The sequence below is a fragment of the Phyllostomus hastatus genome, unplaced genomic scaffold, assembly GCF_019186645.2.
Source record: "Phyllostomus hastatus isolate PE091 unplaced genomic scaffold, TTU_PhHast_1.1 phas_contig_64, whole genome shotgun sequence".
Classification (NCBI taxonomy): Eukaryota; Metazoa; Chordata; class Mammalia; order Chiroptera; family Phyllostomidae; genus Phyllostomus; species Phyllostomus hastatus.
In genome coordinates, this window is record NW_025333928.1 from 1729172 (window position 1) to 1756936 (window position 27765).

General features: G+C 36.3%; 1 protein-coding gene and 1 pseudogene across 1 annotated transcript in view; one reads left to right on the plus strand and one right to left on the minus strand.

The window, feature by feature from the left end:
• LOC123825566 (tRNA-uridine aminocarboxypropyltransferase 2) overlaps nucleotides 1-27765 on the minus strand; it is a 123353-nt gene that overhangs the window by 45473 nt on the left and 50115 nt on the right. Inside the window, exons 2-4 of the mRNA XM_045849099.1 lie at nucleotides 24054-24144; nucleotides 11244-11338; nucleotides 8911-9103 (exon numbers count right to left, since the gene is read on the minus strand). Coding sequence (XP_045705055.1) covers nucleotides 8911-9103; nucleotides 11244-11338; nucleotides 24054-24144 — 379 coding nt within the window. The remainder of the gene's footprint in view (nucleotides 1-8910; nucleotides 9104-11243; nucleotides 11339-24053; nucleotides 24145-27765) is intronic.
• On the plus strand, nucleotides 11601-17065 carry LOC123825609 (annotated as a pseudogene).

Below are 27765 nucleotides of genomic sequence, written 5' to 3' on the forward strand. Positions count from 1 at the left end.
TAAAATAAATTTTCCCTCTTTCATTTCACATTGTAAACATTTAAGCTTCTCTACTTTGCTCTTTTCTCCAGGGAGCTAATAATCAGTGGAATTTCTGGTTTATCTTTGAGACCACAGATCCTCAGAATTAGTAATTGCTAGTGAAAGTAATCTCAGAAAGATTTAAAAAAGGTACTTGAGCTCTATCACCTATAGAGGACAGAACATTATGATTTAGAAGGCCTGCCAGACAACATTCACAAGAATACAACAGGCCTAGTGTAGAGGCAGTACAGTAAGTTACAACTGTAATTTTTCTTATCTATATTCTTTTTTTTCTGCCTTTTATTTTTTCTCTTACTAGATAATGTGCGTATATTTTTAATTGTTGTCCAAATACAGTTGTTTGCATTTTCCCCCAACCAGTGTCCCTTACCGCACCCATCCTCACCTCCCACCCTCGATCCTGCCCCCCTTTGGCTTTGTCCATGTGTCCTTTATACATATTTCTTGAGGACGCTTCCCCTTTTTGCCCCCTTATCCCTTCACCACACTTCTGCTTACTGTCAGTTTGTTCTTTAATTCAATGTCTCTGGTTATAATTTGCTTGCTTGTTTGCTTTGTTGATTAGGTTCTACTTATAGGTGACATCAGATGATATTTGTCTTTCACTGCCTGGCTAATTTCACTTAGCATAATGCTCTCCAGATCCATCCATGCTCTCATGAGGGAAAGGAGCTCCTTCTTTCTTTCTACTGAATAGTAGTAGCTTTTAGATCCACTCATTTGATCCACCTATTTGATCCACCACTCATATGATGGGCACTTAGCCACAGCAATTTTGAGAAAGAACAACAAAGTAAAAAGAATCACAATACCTGATATCAAAGTATATTACAAAGCCTTGCTACTGGCTTTGTAATCAAAGCAGTCTGGTACTGGCATAAGAATAGACATATCGATCAATGGAACAGAATAAAGAGCCCAGAAATTAACCCAAGTCTCTATGATTAATTAATATTTGACAAATGGGGCAGAAGCATAAAATGGGATAAAAATAGACTCTTCAACAAATGGTATTGGGAGAACTGGACAGCTACATGCAAAAAAAAAAAAATGAAACTTCACCACCAACTTACACCATGACAAAAATAAACTCAAGGTACATAAAAGACTTAAATATAAGTTGCGACACCATAAAAGTCTTAGAGGAGAACATAGGCAGGAAAACCTCAGATATTCCACACAGCAATATTTTCACCAATATGTCCCCTAGAGCAAGGGACATAAATGAAAGAATAAACAAATGGGACTTAAAATAAAAAGCTTCTGCATGGCTAAAGAAAACAACAGCAAAATGAAAAGGGAACCAACTGTATGGGAAATATATTTGCAAATGATACCTCAGACAAGGGTTTGATCTTCATTTTCTATTTTCTATAATAAAACCATCCTTCAAAGTGTTTATTTGTAACAAAGGAGTCTCTTAAGTTATCTGGATCAAAGAATCCTAGTATGTCCTTTGACTCTAACCTGTATCAAAAAATCTGTCTTTTTAATTGTTCATCCCACTTAACCATAAAAGCTTTAGCTCTTTCCATCCTTAATGCATACAGGTAAAATAAGCTGATTTTTCTGATAGCTTCCTTATCTTAAAAATCATGTATATAAGTTTAAAAATGGATTAATTGGATTTCACCACAATAAGAAATTCTCCACTTCCAAAAAGAATGCTAAGAGGATGAAAACATAAGCCACTGATAGGATAAAATGTTTGTAAATCACATACATGAAAAAGGACTTGTATCCAGCATATATAAAGAATTCTCAGACTCATTAATAAGAAAACAACGAAGTGTACACTTTACCAAACAAGATATATGGATGGCAAATAAACAAAGGAAAAGATGCTCAGCATCATTAAATATTAGGGAAATACAAATTAAAGCCACATGAGATATCCCTATACTACAATCAGAATGTCTGAAATAAAAAATACTGCCCATACTAACTGTTGTCAAGGATATGAAGAAACAGAATTTCTTATAAACTACTGGTGAAAATGCAAAATGGTGCAATCATTTTGAAAAAGAGTTTGGCGGTTTCCCAAAGTTCAACACACACCTATTATATGATTCTAGGGATTCCACTCCTAAATAAAAGGCAAGAGAAAAGAAAGCATATGCCCATACAAATATCTGTGATGAATGTTAATAGCTACTTTGTTTGTAACAGCCAAAACCTGAAAACAACCTAAATGGTCATCGACAGATATACAGGTAAACAAAGTGTAATATATCCACACAATAAAATACTATTGGGCAATAAGAAGGAATGAACTTATGATACATCCAATGAGAATGGATTTCAAAATAATTATGCTGAGTGAAGAAGTCATATTGTACCAAAAATACATACTATATGGTTTTATTTAAATAAAGTTCTAGAAAATGCAAATTAATAGGGACAGAAATAAAATCAGTTGGCCTAAAAATGGGGTAAGAATGGGAAGAAAGGATTACAAAACTCAAGAAAATTTGTTAAGTGATGGATGCATGTTATTATCTCCATGGTGGGGATGGTTTCACAGCTATATACACATGTCAAGACTTGGCAAACCATACCCTTTAAACATGTACAGCTTATTGCATGAAAGTTAAAAATTTTTTAAAAGAAAAGGATTCTGTATTTTCAAAATCAATACAGAGCAATGATATATGAAATTTTTAAGAGGTTTTATGGGAAGAAAAATAAATGTGTAAAGATTATTCATATAGGCATTTATACACTAGAATAATCCAAACTATGGAACTGTAATAATGATATGTTTACTGGGCTACTAATGACAAGTTAATGATGTCAGAATAGACCAGTTCATTATCCTGTGGGCAGGATAATGCAAATCATAAAGAACAATTTAAAGATTACTTTTGGAAACTATGTAGCTACCATTAAGTAGGAGATACTCCAACATGGTGCAAAAAAAGAAACTCAGAAAGGAAAAGCAAGGATAGGTAAACCAAATGAAATTCTATATCGTTCTCTTCTTTTGTATCTACAGAAAGTACTGTAACAAATTTAGATGGAAAGTTATCTTGCTATGTATTTCTAAAAGAACAAGAAACTCCAGATAAATTAAAATTTCAATTTATTTTATTACTGACTGATTGTTTTTGTCACTCATTTCTCAGGAAAATTTCTGTGTATCAAAGAACACAATCAACAGTAAAAAAGCAACCAGTTGCTTTTCTTCCTGTTTCCAGTTCTGCATCTAAAGAGCTTAAAAAGTTATACTCTGGTTTCTCTTCAAATCGTATAAATTTTTCACCTTTTTAAAGAGCTTGAAAAGTTGCCACTCATCCTAACAATGACTAAAAAGAAGCTAAAAAAGCTCTTTTGGAATGAATATATATATATATATATATATATATATATATACACACACACACACACACACAGTCCCATTTTTCTTTCCATGGGGGTATGTCTCCATGTTAATTAATAGAGATTTGTCCTAGATCAGGCTGCTATAACAAAATACCAGAGATTAGCTGCCTATCATTATCTTCTGGGAAGTCTGTTGTTATAAGTCTTAAATATGAAACCTAGAGCTCAGGTAATAACTATGTATGGTGTCAGGGGGGTACTAGACTTATGGGATCACTTTGTAAGTTATATAAATGTCTAACTACTAAGCTGTACACCTGAAACTAGTATTATGTTGATTGTTTACTATAATTAAAATATTTTTATTTTTTTTTAAAAAGAAACTTAGAGCTCAAAATTTAACTCACCAGTATTGAAAACAATGTTCTGTGAATATTTTCATATTCTACATACTCAGGGCATTTGGGCACAGAGCACTGGCTCATTAGTTAAAGGAAGTTTGAATCAGACACATGTCTTAGAAGTGAATATATATATATATGTTATTGTACATAAACATAGAAAAAACTGGAAGCAAACACAACACACTTATAATTCTAAATATCTGAAGGTTCAAGGATGAAAGCACAGTTATGGGGTTACCTGGAAAGGAGGCAATGGCAATTATTAACTTTTGCTTTAAACATTGATTTGTTTCAGCAGTTGATAGGCACAATATTATCACACATGTCAGGAATCATCAGTTTCCCTATCCTCTTTCTAATGTAAAATATTTGGTTCATAAAATTATACTTTTTATGGATATAATGAGTTGTCCAAAATATATAAAGAATGCATAGTCCATAATAAAAGTTTCCATGCATAATAGCATGTTAGCTGATAATTACCAGTTAGATATTGGTAAGTGTATGCCACCATTTCTAATCTCTCATAAGAAAGGTACACAAATTATATGTAAAAATTATGAGGGCAAGTATAATTTAAAATAACAAAAATTAAGTCTATTTAATGAATTCCCAGAGACAAAACACTTGAAAAACATACTGTTATAGCATTAAATGCTTACCCAAATTTCAGCAGAATTTTCCAAACCAGCCCTAACCCATTCTCAACATGCTTCTATACAACATCTTCTTTGTCCCTCTCTGTGATTAAAATTAGGGATTAGTCTTAAGCTCTTAATATCAACATTGTATTTCATATAAAAACCTTAAAAATATGTTATAACTCTTTACCAGTTCCACCAGTTACTAGCTATGTGATCTTGGACAAGTTATACTTAACATCTCTGTACCTCAGTTTCTGCTTCTACAAAATGGAAATCATAAAAAAAAACCTTATGAAATTTGTTATGACAATTAAATGACTTAACATTTGTATTTAGAAAAGTGACTCACATAATAACCACTATAAGAATGTCGGGATGGGAGTAAAAGGCAGAAAACTGTACTTGAACAACAATTAAAATTAAAAAAAGAATGTTTGGAAAAGTAAATAAAAATAAATTAATAGAGAACAGAGTAATGGGTTTTTGACTTTTGAAAATATTTCTAGCATTTGGTGCCCAGGGAATCTTAAGCACTTCTTCCAAATCTGAACTTTATTTGACTTTATACTCAAAGTCTACAGTATTTTTCTCCTCACTTCTTTTCCCGTGAGCATTAAAACATCTAACAGTCAAGAAACAAACAACAAAAGATAAATTGCACTTCATCAAAATTAAAAGCACTTCAAGAAACACAATCAAGAAAGCAAAAAGACAACTCACAAAATGGGAGAAAATAATTGCAAGTAATATATCTAATTAGGGGTTATTCTACAGATCACTTACAACTCAACAATAAAAAGAAAAATAACTAAATTTAAAAATCAGCAAAGGATTTGAAAGCTATTCCTCCAAAGAAGATACACAAATGATTAAGTACATAAAAAGACATTCAGCATTGTTAGTCACTAGGGAAACAAAAATCAAAATCATAGTAAGTCCTGGCCAGTGTAGCTCAGTTGGTTGGACATCATCTTGCAAACCAGGAGGAATATAGGTTCAATTCCCAATCAGAGCACATGCCTAGGTTTTGCAGGTTCAGTCCCCAGTCAGGGTGTATAGGAAAGGCAACTGGTTGATGTTTCTGTCTTACATTAATATCTGTCTCCCCTTCTTTTTCCCTCCCTTCTCCTCTCTCTAAAATCAATAAGCATGTCTTTGAGGATTAAAATAAAACACAATGAAACATTACTTCATACCCACCAGGATGGCCATATTAAAAACAAAAAAGGACATAACTAATGTTGGCCAGGATATGGAAAAGGTGGATCATTCATATATTGCTAGAGGAAATGCAAATGTAAAACAGTGTAGCTGCTTTAAAAAACAGTTTGGCAGTTTCTCAAAAAAGTTAAATATAGAGTTACTAAATAACCCAACAATCCCAAGTCTAGGTATATACCAAAAAGAACTGAAAGCAGGTATCACACAGCAACTTGTACACAAATATTCACAAAAACATTATTTGCAACAGCCAAAAAGCAGAAACAAATCAAATGTCCATCAATGGATGGATGATAAAATATGGTATATGCATACAGTATATTAGCCATAAAAAAAGAATACATTTCTGATATGTGCTACAACATAGATGAACTTTGAACAAAGGCCAAAAGAGTTAATCACAGATAGAGTAAAACTCTGACATTCCACATTTTACATTCAACTGTTGTGACCCTGCCCTATGGACATTGAAGTTCTGGGACATGAAATACTTATTTTGTGTGGTATACTTATTGGAAGGTAAAGCATAGACATCACTTAACAAAGAGTAAAAACAGGCTATTCAGATTTCATATCTCAATGAGGCTCTATTGTTCCATAGTTCTAGTTCTCCAGAATCTTTTTACATATTCTAAATGTAAAAAAAAAATCCTTCTCAGGAGAAAAAGGCATTTAAAAGTATGCTAATTCCCTATAGAATTGTACAACTGAAATCCATATAATTGTATTAACCACTATCACCTGAATAAACTCAATAAAATTTTTCTTTTTAATAAATCTTTTATTTATTTACTTATTTACTTACTTATTTTTAGAGAAAGGGGAAGGGAGAGAGAAAGAGAGGGAGAGAAACATCAATGTGTGGTTGCCTCTCGCATACCCCCAGGTGGTGACCTGGCCCACAACCCAGGCATGTGCCCTGTCTGGGAATCAAACCAGTGACCCTTTGGTTCGCAGGTTGGCACTTAATCCACTGAGCCACACCAGCCAGGGCTCAATAAAATTTCTTTTAAAATTGCTGGTAATAGAAGTAAACAAAACTAAAGTTTTGAATAAAATTAAAAGGTTAATCTGAAGAAAATGAAAACACTGACTCAAAAACATATCTACACTCCCAACCCATATTCATTGCAGCATTATTTAAAATAGCCAGATATGGAAACAACCTAAGTATCCACAGATGAATGAATAAAGAAAAAGCAGATTTTATTATTTTTAACAACGTGAGAGACACCTTGAGGGCATTATGCTAAATGAAATAAACTAAAGAAAAACAAATACCCAAATACTACATGATATCACTTATACTTGGAATCTAAAACCAAAGCAAAACAAACAAGTTCACTGATACATAGAATAGATTGCTAGCTAAAAGAGGTTAGGGGTAGGGGGTAGGCAAAATGGGTCATGGCAGGTCAAAGGGACAAACTTCTAGTTTTAAAATAAGCAAGTCCTGGGGATCTAAGAATAATGACTATAGTTAATAATATAGCATTATATATTTCAAAGTTACTAAGAGAGTAGATCTTAGAAGACATTGAAATTAAGAACAACCTGACAGTAACCAGAGGGAAGGTGGGAGGGGATCATGCGGGGAAAAGGCAGAAGGATTTTCAGGAACATCTATAAAGGACACATGGATAAAACCAAAGCAGGGTAGGATCAAGGGTAGTAAGTGGGGATGGCTGGGGTAGGGGGTAGTAATGAGGGGTTGAACAACAATTTAAAAAGTTTAAAAAATAATAGATAAAATAATATAAAAAATGTTCTCATCAAAAGAAAAAATGATAACTATATATGGTGATAGATGTTAAATGGACTTATTGTAGAGATTATTTTGCAATCTATGCAAATATCTAATCATTATGCTATATACCTGAAACCAATATAATGTTATATGGCAATTATAGCTCAATTAAAAAATTGAAAGGAGAATGATAAATCTGACTTTCTTAATAGATTAGATATGTAACATAAATCAGACCGTCATAGCTCTATGTACACAGACACAAGAAAGTTTTCAGGGAACTGTCTCAGCCAGTGAGTATCCCCAACAGTGTTCTGCTTTGCAAGTGAGAAATTGAGCTTTAAGTAGTTTAAAAGGCAGTAGGATAAGGAAATGCAAATACTCACAAAAAACAAGTTTATGAAGAAAGCCAGGAGCATCTACAAATATTTTCATGTTCACCTTGGATTTACTCCTAGCAAATATCAAGAGTCTCCTGTGTGAGATTCCTCTGAGGGAAGAGATTCACTGCCAAATGGTCTGGATGTATTAGAAATCCAGATTAAAAGGAGGCCAAGTAATGGGTTTGCATTACAATTCTTTCACTCCTTAATTATGTAAGTATAAATTCACATATGGTTACATATTTAGAAAAAAAACTATATACTTTTCTGTAAAAAAAGCAATATTGGATTATAATTCTTATTTCTGTTTTCTTTCTGCTGTTTTCTCTCATGCATATGGACCAAAATTTTTATACTACTACAGAAATTGAATGGATCAACTAAATTAAGTAGCAGCCAAGATAAATTTATACAAAAAGCAGTATATGAGTATATTTATATGGAAGGGGGTGGTAAAAAAATTACTAATTACATTTAGCAATAAAACCTAGTTAACTTAAACTATAAGTTTATATCTAAGTTGGAAAATATAGATAAGAACTGACCTAAATTTTTATTTTATAATTTTATTTTTTTCCTTGGTGAATAAAACTGTAAGAGAGAATTATTAAAATATTTATATAGAAGCAGTCCAAGTTCCCATCAGTAATTGAGTGGATATTACAAAAAAAAAAAAAAAAAGCTGTGGTACATTTACACAATGAATACTACATGGCTATAAAAAAACAAGGAACTCTTACCTTTTGCAACAGCAAGAATGGACCTGGAGAGTATTATACTAAGTGAAATAAGCCAGTCAGAGAAAGACAAATACCATATGATCTCACTTATATGTGGAATCTAATGAACAAAATAAACTGATGAACAAAATAGAAACAGAGGCGTGGAACCATGGAACAGACTGACAGCTGTCAGACAGGAGGGTTGTGGGGGAGGGACTAGATGAAAGAAGGTGAAGGGAATAGCTAAAGAACATTTATGCATAGCCCATAAACACAGAAAACAATGCAGTAATGGGCAGATGGGAGCCAGGGCTGGGTGGAGGTGAGCAAAGGGAAGGGGAATGGGGACATCTGTAATAGTGTCAACAATAAAAATAAAGTTAAAAATAATAAAATAAATTTTAAGAAATACTACTGGTTTACCTGTTTGGGCAGTCGAAACAAGGAATTCTTATAGAAAATGTCCTTAGCCTGGCTCCATGTACCATCGATGATGATGATTGTGGAAGGATAAATAGGAGAGTCTAATATAAATTCTTCCAAATTAGCAGCTTCAGCCCCTGGATATAATATTAATGTACCAGACTTCCGACAAACCATTGAAAGTTCAGGATCTCTAAAACATTTTTTTAAAAAGAAATATTTATTACTTTGTAGGTTAACAAAAGTTTCATTGAACTTCATTCAAAAATACAGATAAAAATACATATCAAAGTATTTTTGGACTGGAGATGTAATAATAAATGAGATAGCCTCTGTCTACCAGAAACAAAATAAGCTTGAGGGGAAAGGAGACAAGTTAAAAAATCAATTAAACACAAACAGCATCTTCTTCAAACCAGTAAAAGGCATCTACAAAAATGTACTGCCAATATATTTAACAATGTTCTCTGAGATTGGGATCAAGGTAGAAATATTGTCTTTTACCACTCCTGATTCACATTAGACTGAAGGTCCAATTATTACAATAAAGCAAGAAAAAAATAATTAAAGGCATAAAGATCTGAAAGGAAGAAGTATAAATGACCCTATTTGCATATGAGAATGCTACTTACACAGAAAGACCTAAAAACAATTTCTACAACTGAAAAATCAATTTAGAAAGTCACTGGATACAAGGCTTGATATGTAAAACCCAGTGTTTTCTTACATAATAGAGGCAAAAAATTAAAAGCATTTTTAAATTCCATTTATAAAGAATGCCAAAAGTAATATGTCTCATAATCATTTTGCTATAGTTATATCACATACTCTAAGATAAGCTTAAATTAATAATTACTAAATTAATATTAAGTCAATTGTCTTAATGAGCTTTAGTTTAAAATCCATCATTGTATAATAATTTACTGAGTAAGCACTATATTAGGCACCGTGGGAAAAAACTGAACTAGTTAATACAAGAGCTCAAAATAGGATGAGCTATTTGGAAAAGTGTCAAACTTCTCATCCCCAAGCACATTCATGAAGGGGTTAGATAGCCAGATAGTTTCCAATTTTACCACCATAGATGCTCATCATTTTTGCAATAGAATAACATAGATCCAAGTTGGCAGATTAGATGGAACTTTGTTCCACCTATATATCACACCCACCCAAGAATTATAGAGAAACTATCGTTATAAAGAGCCTCTGTGTGAAAGAAGTGTCACAATGTAAATGATGTGGCTGCTCCCCATGTTATGAGCTCTGAATCTCACTTGTATTCTCAATAAAAAGGCAAAATTCCCAATCGCAGCACCTCTGGGCAAGGAAATGCAAAATCTACAAAAGAAAATTCTGTATGAGAAAAGTGTGCCTAATCAACAGAGAACAGAAAAAATGATTATATAAAGTTCTAACATTATGTTATTTTTATAACATGAAGCTAAATTACACAAGGAAGCTAAAAAATAACACAGGAAGGAAAAAGCTTAATCAATTCCCTAGGCTTCCTGCTAGTACAAGTCTTACTTTGCATTTTCATAAGTGAACTGAAAAAAGAAATCTCCACATTTTCAAGAGAAATTAAATTTTGCATCTAAAAATATATGTAACTATGTAGGCAGGATCAAAGCAATTTGTAAAGCCTTTATGAGTGGATAGAAAAGCAACAAAGATTATTCCAAGGTATAAAAATACTTGTAGAGAAATTTAAATATATATATATTTGTATATATTTATGATAATGGTTATGTAATAGAATGTGAAATAAGATCCAAGAACACTACAGATCTGTTAATGAAGATATCAACTAATGGCTGCTACACATAAATATACTGGGTCTCATCAAAAAAATATTTTAAATGTGACAAAAGGTGTTTTATCCTTAAAATATATATATGATGTGCCTATAACTAAATATAGTAGTAGTTAGTCACTGTATCTTATGAAAGCTTTAATGGACTAAAAATAGATATGTGTTTACTTATATAAATGTATATCATATATAACATAAAAAAAGAAAAAAACTAAACTAAAACTAATAAAGTACCCCACCATACTGAACAAAAACAAAACAAACAGTAAAGATACATGTCCTTTAGGCTCAACATATATTAGTATGGAATTCAGGTAATGCCATCATTCCTTTGTTTATTCCACTTTGGTCTATTGTGGGGAGGTGTTTTTGTTTATGTTTTGCTTTGTCTTGTATTATTTTGAGAGAAAAGGCAAAACTTAAGTTTTTTGGCTACTTCCAATGTACCTTGTTCTAGGTCTAAATAAGTTTTAAAAAATCGTATTTAAAAATTTATGTGGAAAAATTTATTTTAAATTACCTTTCTTCACTGAAGCGACGACCAATCTTGACTCTACATTTGTCCTGAGGGAGGCATGCTGCCAGTAGAGGAACTGTCCGCAACACTCTGCTTTCCTTTAATTAAAAAATTAACTAAAATGTACATTTTTTACTCAGAAAAACACACTTTAAAAACTTTTATGATAAATATTTGATTCACAGCATTATACATAATTTTTATAAATCTTTTACTACAGACCACAATGTCATTTAAATATATATATATATATATATATCCAACTATTCATATATGTATTCATCCTGACTGGTGTGCCTCACTTGGTTCAGTGTTGTCCCACAAAGCAAAGGCTGCAGGTTCAATTCCAGGTCAGGATACATGACTGGGTTGTGGGCTCAATCTCAGCCAGAGCGTGTACAAGAGACAACAGATTGATGTTTCTCTCTTGCATCAACATTTCTCTCCCTTTCTCCCTCTCTTTACCTCTCTCTAAAATTAAATAAATAAATAAAATCTGTAAAAAAAACTATAGTTTCCCTGATATATCAGTAGTAAATATACTACAAGTGTATATTTTTATTACACTTGGGTATATTTAGAAGTTCACTAAGTATAGGTGGAGAGGACAAAGAGGGAAAAATTGGGACAACTGTAATAGCATAACCAAAAAAATATATGTATTTTTAAAGTTTACTGATCAAAACATTAAATCATACTTAAAATAATGAAAATGTAAATTTGTGTTTAACTGAATTGAATCATTGATTCTGACAAACTTTTTATTCTAATAGTAATTACATTTTGTACTACAGTATGTCAACTTGAAGAAAATTGACTGGCTCTTTATGTCCAGAAAGCAAGGAAGTGTACAAAAACACAATGGGGCATATCCATGGCACACAGAAACCAATCTTAAAGAGCTCCCAATGACCAAACTGGAACAGCTTGAGCAACAAAATAACTAACACTGTATTCAAATTATAACCCAAAGTATAAAATAAATATAGAGTCCTGACTGATACAAATAAATTAATGGGACAAAAGAGACAGATCTTCCTTACAGAAGAATTCCTAGGAATAGCAAATACTACTTTCTTTACTTTAGGAATATCATTTACCTAGCAAATTAATACAAAAAACAGTAATGTTACATATGAGTTTACTAAAATAGTTAAAAATTAATAAATTTATAATTAAATTATTTGTTTGTAACAGAAATAAAATGGATTATACAGCACATCATCCCGCCCCCACTGGAGCTGTGCTGGGCCTGCAGGTCTGGGGTGAGGCATGAACGTGAGTCTCTCTTCCGCAGGATTTGTTGGGGTTTGTTAAAGTTGTCAAAAATTAGGCCTACTTCAAGAGGTACCAAGTAAAATTTGGAAAACAATGGTAGAGAAAAACTAATTTTTATGCCCAGGAACTCTTGGTAATCTAGGACAAACATAAGTACAACACACCCAAATACATGATGAGAATTCATGTTGTAGCCAACAGAGATAACATTTCTTAGTTTGCTTATGCCCATGTAGAAAGATATATATGATATTTTGTGAAGATTACACTCATGAACTTCCAAAGTATGGTGTGAAGGATGACCTGACAAATTATGCTCCTGCACATTGTACTGGCCTGCTGCAGGTCTGCGGGCTACACAGTAGGTTGGGTATGGACAGGAAATATAAAGGCCAAGTGGAGGTGACTGAGATGAACACAATGTGGAAAGCACTGATGGTCAATCATCTGCCTGTACCTGCTATTTGGATGTACAGCTGGCCAGAACTACTACTGGAAATAAAGTTTTGTCATCCCTGAATGGGCTATGGATGGAGATTGTCTCTCCCTCACAGTACCAAACAGTTACCTGGTTATGATACAGAAAGCAAGAAATGCAATGCAGAAATATATTAGAAGCACATCATAAGTCAAAATATTGAAAATTAAATGCATTACTTAATGGAAAAAGATGCAAATGCTTATAAGAAACAAGTCTCTCATTACATAAAGAACAATGCAACTTCAGACATGATGAAGGAGATGTATAAGGAAGCTCATGCTTCTGTAAGAGAGAATCCATGACTTTGGATACTTCTCTCCAGCACCTTCTTGCCTGAAAAGTTCCTTTTGAGAAATCAGCTTATAAGTCTTATGGGCACTCCTTTGTAGGTAACTCCCTCCCTTTCTCTCACTGCTTTCAAGATTCTCCTCTTACCTTTAATCTTGGGTAATGTAATTATGATGTGCTTGGTGTGTACTTTCTTGGGTCTAACTTCTTTGGGTCTTACTGAGCTTCCTGGACTTCCTGGAAGTCTATTTCCTTTCCCAGACTGGGGAAGTTCTCTTTCATTATTTTTTCAAATAAGTTTTCAATTTCTTGCTCTTCCTCTTCTCCTTCTGGCCCCGCCTCTATGATTCAGATGTTGGGACATTTAAAGGTGTCCTGGAGGTTCCTAAGCCTCTCCTCATTTATTTGAATTCTTCTTTCTTCATTCTGTTCCAGGTGAATGTTTATTTATTCCTTCTGGTCCAAACTGCTGATTTGAGTCCCGGTTTCCTTCCTGTCACTATTGGTTCCCTGTACATTTTCCTTCATTTCACTCTGCATAACCTTTACTTTTTCCTCTGTTTTTGCAACCATACTCAACCATTTCTGTGAGCATCCTGATTATCAGTGTTTTGAACTGTGATTCTGATAGGTTGGCTATCTGTTCATTGCTTAGTTCTATTTTTGGAGCTTTGTTCTTTTCTTTCATTTGGGCCATATTTTTTGTCTCAGCATCTGTTATATTGTAAGGGGTGGAGCCTTAAGTTTTCCCAGGGTGGGGCAACCCACACCACTGAGGTGTGGCACTGCATGGGGGGAGGGTCCAAGAGGGAACAATGCCACTTGCTTGGCTCTCTGCTGGCTTTCAGTCACTTTCCCCACTATACACAAGCAAATTGGGCCCTTCTGGTGCTGATTCCTGGGTGGGGTGGGTTTGTGTACATTCTAGGACCCTGTGGGTCTCTCCAGTGAACCCTCCTGTGAGGCAGGGAGTTCCTTCTACTGCTGCAACCCCCACAAGTTTTTTTCACTCAGAGGTTTTGAGGCTTTATTTCCCTGCACTGGAACCCTGGGTTGAGCAGTTTGTCTCACTCCCCAGTTATTCCTCCTGGCTTATCTGCACACAAATGTGGGACTGCCTGGTTCATTAGCCACTGCCTTGCCCACCCAGCTTTTCCAGCTGACACCTTGCTGCATGTCCTCTCTGCCCTAGCTGCCTGCCTCTACCACTCCTACTGTTCTGGACAAATGTTTCTTTAACTCCTTGGTTGTCTGACTTCCATACAGTGTGATTTTCTAACAGTTATGGTTGTTTTCTGTTTTAAAATTTGTTGTTATCCTTCTTTTGATCATGTGAGGAGACACAGTGTGTCTACCTACACCTCCATCTTGGCCAGAAGTTCCCCTTGATTATAAATGACAAGCTTTGCTGGGTAGAATAATCTTGGTTGTTAAGTCTGTGTTTTTCATACTTTGAATATTTTGTACCAGTCTCTTCTGTCCTGCCAAGGTTCTGTTGTGAAAGCAGCTGATAGTCTTGTGGGAGCTCCTTTGTACATAAATATCTGCTCTCCCTTGCTTCTGTAACCTTTGGCATTTAATTATGATGTGTCTTGGTGTGGGTCTCTTTGGGATCATCCATCTTGTTTGGGATTCTTTGTGTTTCCTGGACTTGTATGTCTGTTTCCTTTGCCAGGTTAGGAAAGTTTTCTATCAATAACTCTTCAAATAGTTTTTCAATTTTTTGCTCTCTCTCTTCATCTAGTACCCCTAACATGTGAATATTTGTATTCTTGATGTTGTCCCAGAGGCCCCTTAAACTATCCTCATTATTTTTATCCTTTTTTTGCTCTTCTGATTAGGTGTTTTCTGCTTTCTTAATTCCAAATTACTGGTTTGGTTATTTGCTTCATCTACTTACTGTTGATTTCCTGTAATTAATTCTCTATTTCAGTTATTGCATTTTTCATTTCTGATTGCTTCTTTTTACTTTAAAGAATTTGTATGAGTTTATTTGAGCCAAAGTAATGAGAATTGCCAGGAATTTAAAACATCACCAGATGTTGATGAGAATATGCTGTAGAAAGCGGCAGTTTTGCACCTTTTTAACACATTATGATTAAAGGAGGAGGCATAAAGGGGTTACATGAAATCCACTGATGAAAGATTAGGTAGGTGGGAAAAGCAAAGCAGGGAAACCTCTGGGATTGGGTAAAAAGTAAAATGATAGGCACATACTTCTTTACACAGGTGGATACAGGATAGTTAATAGTCCACAATTAACATGGAAACAATAAGAATGAGTAGATTTATGGTCTACAATAGTAATGAGGGGATTTGTAGTCTCTTACATGGTGCATGGTTGTGAGTGAGGGGTTCAGAAAAAGGGACGGTACCTTGACATTCCAAAGATATGTTATCATAGATACAAATAGACAATACATAGGCTCAATTAAGGTAAAGACTGACTTTTTTCAGGGAAGATTCTGGCCTAGGACATGACTACCCACCATGAATGCTTTTAGTTAAAAAGCTTTGGTTTAAGACCATTTTATGAGACAGATCACACAATCCAGGGTTCCAGTGCAGGGAAATAAAGCCTCAAAACCTCTGAGTGAAAAAAACTTGTGGGGGTTGCAGCAGTAGAAGGAACTCCCTGCCTCACAGGAGGGTTCACTGGAGAGACCCACAGGGTCCTAGAATGTACACAAACCCACCCCACCCAGGAATCAGCACCAGAAGGGCCCAATTTGCTTGTGTATAGTGGGGAAAGTGACTGAAAGCCAGCAGAGAGCCAAGCAAGTGGCATTGTTCCCTCTTGGACCCTCCCCCCATGCAGTGCCACACCTCAGTGGTGTGGGTTGCCCCACCCTGGGAAAACTTAAGGCTCCACCCCTTACAATATAACAGATGCTGAGACAAAAAATATGGCCCAAATGAAAGAAAAGAACAAAGCTCCAAAAATAGAACTAAGCAATGAACAGATAGCCAACCTATCAGAATCACAGTTCAAAACACTGATAATCAGGATGCTCACAGAAATGGTTGAGTATGGTTGCAAAAACAGAGGAAAAAGTAAAGGTTATGCAGAGTGAAATGAAGGAAAATGTACAGGGAACCAATAGTGACAGGAAGGAAACCGGGACTCAAATCAGCAGTTTGGACCAGAAGGAATAAATAAACATTCACCTGGAACAGAATGAAGAAAGAAGAATTCAAATAAATGAGGAGAGTCCTGGCTGGTGTAGGTCAGTGGCTTGAGCTAGGGCTGCAAACCAAAGGGTCGCCAGTTCAATTCCCAGTCAGTGCACATGCATGGGTTGTGGCCAGGTCCCCAGTAGGGGCCACATGAGAGGCAACCACACATTGATATTTCTCACCCTCTCTTTCTCCCTCCTTTCCCCTCTCTTTAAAAATAAATAAATAAAACCTTAAAAATACATTTAAAAAAAATGAAGAGAGGCTTAGGAACCTCCAAGACAACTTTAACCATTCCAACATCTGAGTCATAGGGGTGCCAAAAGGAGAAGACGAAGAAGAGCATGAAATTGAAAACTGATTTGAAATAATAATGAGGAACTCCCCCAGGATGGCAAAGGAAATCAGCTTTCAGGAAGGCCAGGAAGCTCAAAGAGTCCCAAAGAAATTGAACCCAACTGGACATCAAGGCACTTCACAGATACATCACCTAAGATTAAAAATAAGGAGTGAATCTTAAAAGCAGCGAGAGAAAGGGAGAGAGTTACCTACAAAGGAGTTCCCATGAGACTATCAGCTGATTTATCAAAAGAAACCTTTCAGGCAAGAAGGGGAAATGCTGGAAAAAAGTATCTGAAGTGATGAAAGGCAAGGACCTACATCCAAGATTACTCTATCCAGCAAAGCTAGATGGAAGGGCATATAAAATGCTTCCCAGATAAGTTCAAGATAAAGGAGTTCATCATTACTCAGCCCTTATTATATGAAATGTTAAAGGGATTATCTAAGAAAAAGAACTTAACCAACACTATGAACAGTAAAATGACAAGACACTCACAACTATCAACAACTGAACCTAAAAACACAAACAAAAAAAAAAACAAACTAAGTAAACAACTAGAATAGTAACAGAATCACAGAAATGGAAATCACATGGAGGGTTATCAGTGGGGAGGATGAGCAGGGAATGGGGATAAGGTACAGGGAATAAGAAGCATAAATGGTAGGTACAAAATAGACAGGGGGAGGATAAGAATAGTACAAGAAATGACGAAGAAAAAACTGATATGTATGACCCATGGACATGAACTAAGATAGTTCATGTCATGTCCATGGGGGGGGGGATGCAGGTGGGAGGGGGTGCAAGGTGGAGGAGATTGAAGGGGGGACATGGGACAACTGTAATAGCATAATCAATAAAATATATTAAAAATAAAGAATCAAAGGACAGATAAAGAGCTCCCTAGACAAGAAAAAGCTAAAGGACTTTATCACCACCAAGCCAGTATTAAAAGAAATGTTAAGGCACTTCATTTTTAAGGCATTTTTTAAGAAGGAAAAAGAGATTTAAAATATGAATGAAATGTATATAAGTATGTATTTATCAACAATTACTTTAAATGTTAATCAATTAAATTCTCCAATCAAAAGACATAGGGTGGCTGAATGGACAAGAAAATAAGACCTTACATATGGTCCCTACAAGAGACTCACTTCAGATCAAAAGACACACACAGACTGAAAGTAAAGGGATAGATAAAAGATATTTCATGAAAATGGAAATGAATGAACAAAAAAAGCTAGGGTAGCACTACTTATACCAGACAAAACAGAGTTTGAAACAAGGGCCATATAATAGACAAAGAAGGACCCAGCAATTCCATTTCTGGGTATTTATCCAAAACAAATGAAAACACTAAATTGAAAAGACATATACAACCATATGTTCATTGCAGCATTATTTACAATAGCCAAGATATGGAAGCAATGTAAGTGTCTATTAGTAGGTAAATGGATAAAGAAGTCGTCACATATGCAATGAATGGAACGTGATTCAGCCATAAAAAAGAATGACATCCAATACTCTGGTTTCTCTTTAGATCATATAAATCTTTCACCTTTTTAATAAAGAATGACATCTTGCCATCTGCAACAACATGGATGGACCTAGGGGGTATTATTATGCTCAGTGAAATAATTCAGACAGAAAAAAAGAAATGCCATATGATTTCACTTATATGTGGAGCCTAAAAAACAAAATACACAAACATAGAAAACAAAGACAAACTCATAGATAACAGAGGACATTTTGATGGTTGCCAGATGGTGGCAGATTGAGGGGACAGATGAAAAATGGAAAGGGAGTAAGAAATACAAATTGGTAGTTACAAAATAATCATGGGGATGTCAAATATAACACAGGGAATATGGCCAATAATATTGTAATAACTATGTATGTCATCAGATAGGCACTAAATACATATATCAGGGTGATCATTTCATAAGTTAAATAAATGTCTAATCACTATATTATACACAGAAAACTAATACAATATTGTATATCAACTAATTGAAAATAAAAATTATTAAGAAATAAAAAGACTTCCAGTCAAGGTGGCAGCACGTAAACACACCTCACCTCCTTGCACAATCACATCAAAATTACAACTAAATTACAGAACAACCATCACTCAGAACCATCAGAAATCGAGTTGAGTGGAAGTCTGACAATTATGGGATTAAGGAAACCACATCCATCCAGAGTGGTAGGAGGGATGGAGATGAGGAACAAGCTGGTCTCACACCCCTGTGTGGTGGATAAAAATCAGGAAAAGATATCTCGGGAGCAAGGAGTCCCAGCCCTACACCAGGGCCCCAGCCCAGGATTCCAGTGACAGGAAAATAAGTTTTTGCAACTTCTAGCTGCAAAAACCAGCAGGAACTCAGTTGGTGGAAGAAACTGCTGGAGTCACAAGCAGTTCCTCTTAAAGAACCCACACAGGGACTTACTCCCTGTCAGCTCTAGCACCAGGATAGCAGCTTGAAAGGCACCAGTGACATACAGGGAGGAAGTGAAGGATCTGTGATCAAGGCAGGAGCCGGAGGACAGCTTTCTCCCAGACAAAAAGACCACTGTCCCTTTTCTGGACTATCCTCCCACAAAGCCACAAAACCAGCAGGTAGGTGCCATATCTGAGATTCCATTACCTGGCTAATACTCTTTGCCCCTCCCTAGAGATCCCCCGAGACCCCATCTGACCAAACTTACAGGCCCACAAAGTTTTTAACAGAAACTTTTCCATATGAATGTTGCTCATGGTTCACAACTTCCTGAATCCTCTCAAATAAGCAATAGCCAACCTCAGTGAGTCCCCAGTACCTCTCGCTAAGTGGTCCCAGGCACAGTACTCACAGAAGCCAGCCTAGATTCACAGTTTGGTTTTTCCTGGGAATCTCCAAGCCTAGCACCAGTAGCAACCATCTCAGATTGCTTTAGAGCCCAGACAGGGCGGTTCCTGACAAAACACAAGTAGGAGCTGACCTTGGTGTACACCACCCAGGAAACCACAATGCCTGTGCACTGTAGACAGCTATAGACCATGTCAGAGAACCATCACCCTGCTTTGGCACAGCTTGTCCTCCACAGAGGGCAGAGGCTGGTGGTCAGTGGTCACAAGCCAGTCCTTACAGCTGACTTGCCTGGGTAAATCCTTCCCACTGATCTGCCAACAAAAACCAAGGCACCACTACCAGGCTCAACTACAACTCTCAAGTACCCAGAGGGCGCACCTCGAGTACCCAGCTTGGATGATAGCAGAGGCTAGGCCACTGGCTTCTACAGGACACCTACTACTTTAGGCCATGCTACCAATACATGGGGTCAAACTAGCTCTACCTAATACATAGAAACAAACATGGGGGACTGCCAAAATGAAGAGAGAAAGAAACATGGCCCCAGTGAAAGGGCAGATCAAAACTCCAGAAAAAGAACTAAACAAAATGGAGAGAAGCAATCAATTAAATACAGAGTTCAAAACATCGGTTATAAAACTTCCGGCCAAGATGAAGGCATAGGTGGATGCACCATACCTCCACACACAACCAAGACAGGGACAACAACAATTTAGAAACAGAATAACATCCAGAAATGACAGAAAATTGATCTGAATGGAAGTCAGACAACCAAGAAGTTGAATTAGACCCATGCACCCAGACAGGTAGGAGGGGCGGAAATGAGCAGCCAGGTGCGGGTCGCTGCGTGGAGAGCGGAGAGCCATGGAACCGGGCACGTAAGGCATCCGGGGGCACATAAGCCATCCGGAGGTGTGTAAAGCATCCGGGGTGGGCAAGACTGCAGCGGGTGGACCCTGAGTACACAGGCGGCAGCTGGCAGACCCCAGCCCAGGGGTGGCAACAAGCAACCAGAAGACCCAGTGGGGAAGTGATTGTAAAGCAAGGCAGTGTGGCAGTGCGCACAACCCAGGATCACAGGGCTGGGAAATAGAGCCTCAGGACACTGATTGAGGACACCTGTGGGAGTTGAGGTGCACAGAGAGACACCCAGCCCCACAGAGGAGGTCCTTGGAGGGTCCTAGGGCATGCACAAGCCCACCCACATGGGAATTGGCACCAGAGGGGCCCAGTTTGCTTGGGGAAAGCAGCAGAGGGGACTGAGGTCCCATGGAGAAGGGAGCAATCACCATTGTTACCTTTCAACCCCGCCCCAACATACAACATCACAATCCAGCAACTGGGGTGCCCTGCCCTGGTGAACACCTAAGGCTCCTCCCCTTACTGTAACAGGTGCAACAAGACCAAAAGAAAGAGAGAGAGAGAGAGAGAGAGAGAGAGAGAGAGAGAGAGAGAGATGGTTCAAACAGCAAATGAAAGCCCCAGAACCCATCCTTTTAAGTGACCGAGAGATACCCAACCTATCAGATGCACAGTTCAAAACACTGGTGATCAGGATGCTCACAGAATTGGTTGATTTTGGTCGCAACTTAGATAAACAAATGCAGGCTACAATAAGAGAAATGAAGGAAAAATGCACAGGGAACCAATAGTGATGGGAAGGAAACTGGGACTCAAAACAATAGAGTGGACCAGAAGGAAGAAAGAAACAACCAAACAGGAAAGAATGGAGAAATAAAAATTCAAAACAATGAGGAAAAGCTTAGGAACCAGGACATCTTTAAACATTCCAACATCCGAATTATAGGGGTACCAGAGGAGAAGAGGAAGAGCCAGAAATTGAAAACTTATTTGAACAAATAATAAAGGAGAACTTCCCCATTCTGGCAAAGGAAATAGACTTCCAGGAAGGCCAGGAAGCTCAGAGAGTCCCAAAGAAGTTGGACCCAAGGAGGAACACACCAAGGCACATATAATTACATTAGCCAAGGTAAAAATGAAGGAGAGAATCCTAGAAGCAGCAAGAGATAAGGAGACAGTAACCTACAAAGGAGTTCCCATCAGACTGTCAGCTGATTTCTCAAAAGAGGTCTTACAGGCAAGAAGGGGCTGGAAAGAAGTATCCCAAGTCATGAAAGGCAAAGACCTACATCCCAGATTGCTCTATCCAGCAAAGCTTTCATTTAGAATGGAAGGGCAGATAAAGGGCTTCTCAGATAAGGTCAAGTTCAAGGAGTTCATCATCACCAAGCGCTTATTTTATGAAATGTTAAAGGGACTTATCTAAGAAAAGAAGATTAAAAAAAACATGTATAGTAAAATGACAGCAAAGTCATAATTATTAACAACTACACCTAAAACAAAACCAAAAGAAACTAAGCAAACAACTAGAACAGGAACAGAACCACAGAAGGGAGATCACATGGAGGGTTAGCAACAGGGGAGCAGGAGGAGGAGAGAATAGGAAAAGGTACAGAGAATAAGTAGCATAGATGGTAGGTAGAAAATAGGAGGTGGGCAAGAATAGTATGGGAAATATAGAAGCTAAAGAACTTATGACACATGGACATGAACTAAAGGGGGGAGAGGGTGTATGGGGTGGAGGGGAATGAAGGGGGAAATGGAACAACTGTAATAGCGTAATCAATAAAATATATTTCAAAAAAACATTGGTTATAAGTATGCTCAAGAAATTTAGTGAGGACCTCAACAGCATAAAAAAATGCAGTCAGAAACAAAGTATACAGTAATTGAAATAAAGAACAATTTGCAGGGAAACAACACTAAAGTGGATAAAGCCAAAAACCAAATCAATGATTTGGAACATAAGGAAGCAAAAAGCAACCAATCAGAACAACAAAAAGAAAAAAGAATCCAAAAAACTGAGGATAGTGTAAGCAGCCTGTGGGACAACTTCAAGCGTTGCAACATTAGCATCATAGGGGTGCCAGAGGGACAAGAGAATGAGCAAGAAATTGAAAATTTATTTGAAAAATAATGATGGATTGAGCGCGGGCTGGGAACCAAAGTGTCCCAGGTTCGATTCCCAGCCAGGGTACATTCCTGGGTTGCAGGCCATAACCCCCAGCAACCGCACATTGATCTCTCTCTCTCCCGCCCTCCCTCCCTTCCCTCTCTAAAAATAAGTAAATAAAATCTTTAAAAAAAAAAGAAAAAAAGTAATGAAAGAAAATTTCCCTAATTTGGTGAAGGAAATAGACATCCAAGTCCAGGAAACACAGAGTCCCAAACAAGATGGATGCAAAGAGACCCACTCCAAGACACATCACAATTAAAATGCCAACTGTTAAAAATAAAGAAAGAATCTTAAAAGCAGAAAGAGAAAAGAACTCAGTTACCTACAGGGGAGTTCCCATAAGACTGTCAGCTGACTTCTCAAAAGAAACTTTGCAGGCTAGAAGGGATTACCAAGAAACATCAAAGTCATGAAAAATAGGGACCAACAGCCAAGACTTTTCTACCCAGCAAAGATATCATTTAAAATTGGAAGGCAAAAAAGAGCTTCCCACACAAGAAAAAAACTAAAAGAGTACATCATCATCAAAATATTATTAGATAAAATGTTAAAGGGACTTATTTAAGAAAAAGAAGAAGATCAAAACTATGAACAATAAAATGGCATAAATATATATAAACAAAAGAATCTAAAAAATAAATTAAGCAAACAAGAAGAACAGAGACAAAATCATGTATGTGGAAAGGGTTTTGATAGTTACCAGTTGAAGGGAACTACGGACAAAAGGGTGAAGAGATGAGGAGATTAAAAGTACAAATAGGTAGTTACAGAATAGCCAATGGGACATAACATATAGTATAGGAAATGGAATAGCCGAAGAACTTATACACATGACCCATGGACATGAACAATCCCCAATGGTGTGGGGATTTCCTGATGGAGTGGGGGGTGTTGGGTAGACACCCCCCATGACACAACGGGGAAAAATTGAGACAACTGCACTAGCATAATTAATAAATTATAATTAAAAAAATAAAAAGAAATAAAATAAAATGCTGAGAGTTACTTCTACTTTAACAAGAAAAGACATCAATGAATATAAAATATAATCAAAATCTTAAAAGCACTGATTTTCCTAGCTCTTCACTCACATAAACCTCATTTTTTCTTCAAATGAAATTATTGGAGTTCTAAACTTCTATACTATTCAACCACATAGTTTTTATAAAATAACATTTTATCTATCTCCAAAGAATATGACACTACATGTAACTATGTTTTCCCAAGGAAAAAACATGTATCATCAATTTACTTCCAGAAATACTAAAGAGCTGGGAGGAATGAGTATGTTCATCTGTGTGTTTCCTCTTATGTACTAATATTCTATTTGAACTTGTGTATTTTACAAAATCTTACTCACCTCTGCTGGATGCTGAATGATGTACAAGTGGGTAGAGATGTGCAGAGGATGCACTGGTAGAAATGGACACAAACACACTTTCTGAGGCCGGCTAAAGGGCAGAAAGAAAAAAAAAAAGCCTGTAAATGTTTAGAATACAATGATATGACAATAACCTAAAACTTGAACATAACCCAACCTCATTTTCTAAAGAGATTTGCTAAAGGCATTCTTTTAAAATTAAATACCGAGAATGAATTGAATCACTCAGACTTTGAAAAAAGCTTCAAGTAAACTTTTTACCTTCTATATAGATCAAAGTACCTCCAAAAATCTTGTCTTAGTTATCTGTAGTAAAAGAATACTCACAAGTCAACACCACGGTCTTTTTATTCATGAAGCAACACTTCTACTAACTTGTATTCCAAATCTAGAATATATCTCATGTTAAAGAGAAACCTAGCAACTTTTCTAAATCATCTGAACTTGGAGGGAACGATACGGTAATAAAATATTAGAAAAGAATTTTTACCATCTACAAGGGCATTCTAATCAAATTTAGCCATTAATCAACACAGAGAGCTTACAAACTGTGAAAAGAAATCCAAACAGCAGTCCCAAAAATTATATTTGGCAAGACTTATAGCCACAGATTGTCTGCCTATTTTCCCTTGTGCCATTGTTTAGTGCTTTACTACTGTTTCAGTAACATTTACACTCATTACAAAACTCAGATGGAATAAAAGAGTACACTTCCCCTCTGAGTCCTCCAACCTAGGGTATTCTCTTCTTTAGGGGCAATCAATGGCCAGTTTTTTGTGTCATTCCCAAAACTATAGGAACATACATGGATATTTTAGCACTAAATCCTACATTTGATATGTTCAATTACAGTATAAAATTCATCAAGCGGCCAGATACTGTATATCATGAAAGTAAATTTTCACAACAGATCACTATTACAGACAGATGTTATATGACATTACAATAGCATACAAGTGAATGTTACAAAAAAGGGAATTCACAACAGCTTACTACTATAAAACTGACCACTATCTACTCCTTCTGTAACTTTGCTTCTGCAGAATTATAGCCAGAGGTAAGCAATGCTTATATTAATAAGTGTTTGTAAATTGGTTCACTTATAGCTACCACCTCATTCTGCAAGAAACTGTCAAACCTATGCTCCTGCTGAAGAAATTATCTACATGATAATCTTAGGCAGAGGTATAAATATATTTTACAACATGACCCCACTCCCTCTCTACCATCAAAACTAAAAAAGCTGATTAACCCAAGGAAAACCAATATACTTTCTTTTAAGTGACATATGGAATGATTTGGTATGATCACTCTGCCCTACACTGTATTCCCTCTCAGGAATGTGGGCATATTTTAGGAAGGGAGTCATTCAGTGGTCACAAAAAGAGTAAACACAGAAAGGAGACAGTGATCAACTGAACTGGGTATACTGACAAACATATCAAGAGTGACAATTGGAAAGAATTCTACATTCAATACAATAAAAAAATGAGGCACATTCAACTTTTAAAATTTTAAGTTTCTGATGTTCTTATATGAAACTTTGTATATAACTGAAATGCACAGATGTCAGTACCATTCTTTTATAAAACATAATTTCAGATCAGATGAAACCATTTTAAAGTTTAGAATTTAACTTAATATCAATTTAAACATCTGTAAATTATATGATGCTAATAATATGAAAGAATGTAAAAATATCAAATGTACTATGAGGAAACATCCACATATCAATAGAGACAAAGAACTACAAAATCCAATCAAGTAATCATGCTGGCAGGAAGCTGCAGATTTCTGTGGGAGGCAGAAAACTAGGTAAATAAACCCTGAAAATAACATCTGTAGCTCATGATATATACAGTGATTATATAGTCTTTAGTATGAGTTAGGGTAGTGTAAAGACTGCTCTGATATTTGTAGCTCTGGGTTTCATGTCTGATTAAAACCTCTGTTTAGAAAAGTACAAAAAGAAAAACAAATACTGAGTTACATGGGATGGTAATTTCTTTACTGAGAAGACATCTTTGAACTTTAGGAATACTTAGAATTCAGTAGTTTGGAGATACCAGTGATACCAGCAAAACTGACTAAACCTATTTTTTAAAAAACAACCATTTAAAGTCTAGAAATTGTCCTGAGGATGTATTTGAATAAAGAAATATTATTTGAGAACATCTACTAAAATTTGGTAGTTTATGGCATCTGAGCCATAACCCATTTCCTACCTTGCCCCAGCTCAGGTTAACAAGAAGCTCTGTTTCAGGCAGGTGTGGCCAAGAAAACGAAGAGCCTTTCAGCTCTTAACCAAGGCTTACCTTAAGTCACAGAGAAAGGTAAGCTATCAGTATTTCTCATTTCCGCCAGCTCCAAGTTAAAGAGGCTAAATTCCTGGTGACTGTGGCTAAGAGAGCAGAAGCTCCCTTCCTTTATCCAGTCTCCACCTATAAATCAAAAGCTTTACCACAGGGTGGTAGGCTGAGATTGCTGGGGCCCCACTGTCCTCACCAGTTTGCTCATAGGATACCAGAAGCAGCAAGTCAGAGGCCACTGCCCAGTCCTGTGCCCAGAACAGTGCTCAGAGACTTTGCCCTGAAGGATAGGCAGACTATAATTTGAACTCAAGCTCTCCCAAAAGTAACTGACTTTATTTGAAACAGTGTGAGGAATGCCTTAAAAAGCAACAAGCTAAATCATAAGCCAGCTAGTTCCTCAGAAAAAAAACAAGGATAGCTGAGATGAGCACACCTACAGTCATAACAAACCTCAAAGAGTAGCCACAAAAACTACCCCTACCAGAATTTAATATCAGACTGCTGAGCAATTTATGCCTTAGCACACCATACCAAAATGGAGAACAATAATCTGGTAGTTAGTGAAGCCAAATGAGTAGGAGGTTGAAAGAAGAAGGCAGCTCTGGCTGGTGTGGCTCAGTGAACTGAGTGCCAGCCTGTGAACCAGAAGATCGCTGGTTCAATTCCTAGTCATGGCACATGCCTAGGTTGCGGGCCATGTCCCCAGTAGGGAGCATGCAAGAAGCAACCACACATTGATGTTTCTGTCCCTCTCTTCCACCCCCTCCTTTCCCCTCTAAAAATAAACAAAATCTTTTTTTAAAAAAAGAAGGCAGCAGCTTTCAGAGAAAGATGTAGAAAAGAGACACTCAAAGAGAACCCTGCTGAAATTCAGCTAACAAGACAAAAATAAACCCTCTAAATTGAACAAGGATATTTAAAAGGATAAATGTCATAGTGTGTGAATCATATTTTAATAAAGCTGTTATTTTTTTAAATGTAAAATGCATGGAAAAAGAATGTTCAACCTAATTAGTAAGAGAGAAGCATTTTTATCACAATTTGACATTATGCCAGGGTGGGTTTCCTTCCTACATTGTAAGCTACATGAGGGCAAGAACTTGACCTACTTTTTTCACTTTTATATCCCAGCCTCTAGCATAGTAACCCATCAATAAATACTGCTGAGTACATGAAGTAATACCTGAATGCCTTCTCCTCCTATATAATTTCCTATCCTACCCCTTCATTTTCTTACATATCAAATGTTGATCTCTCCTTCACTTCCTAATACTTAGCAGTTTCTATTATAAAGGAGTCTCAGATCTTGGTTATAATTTGTGGCCATTCTAGTAAGCAAACGCATAAGAGGTAAAAATATTTATAAAGAAATTATTTAC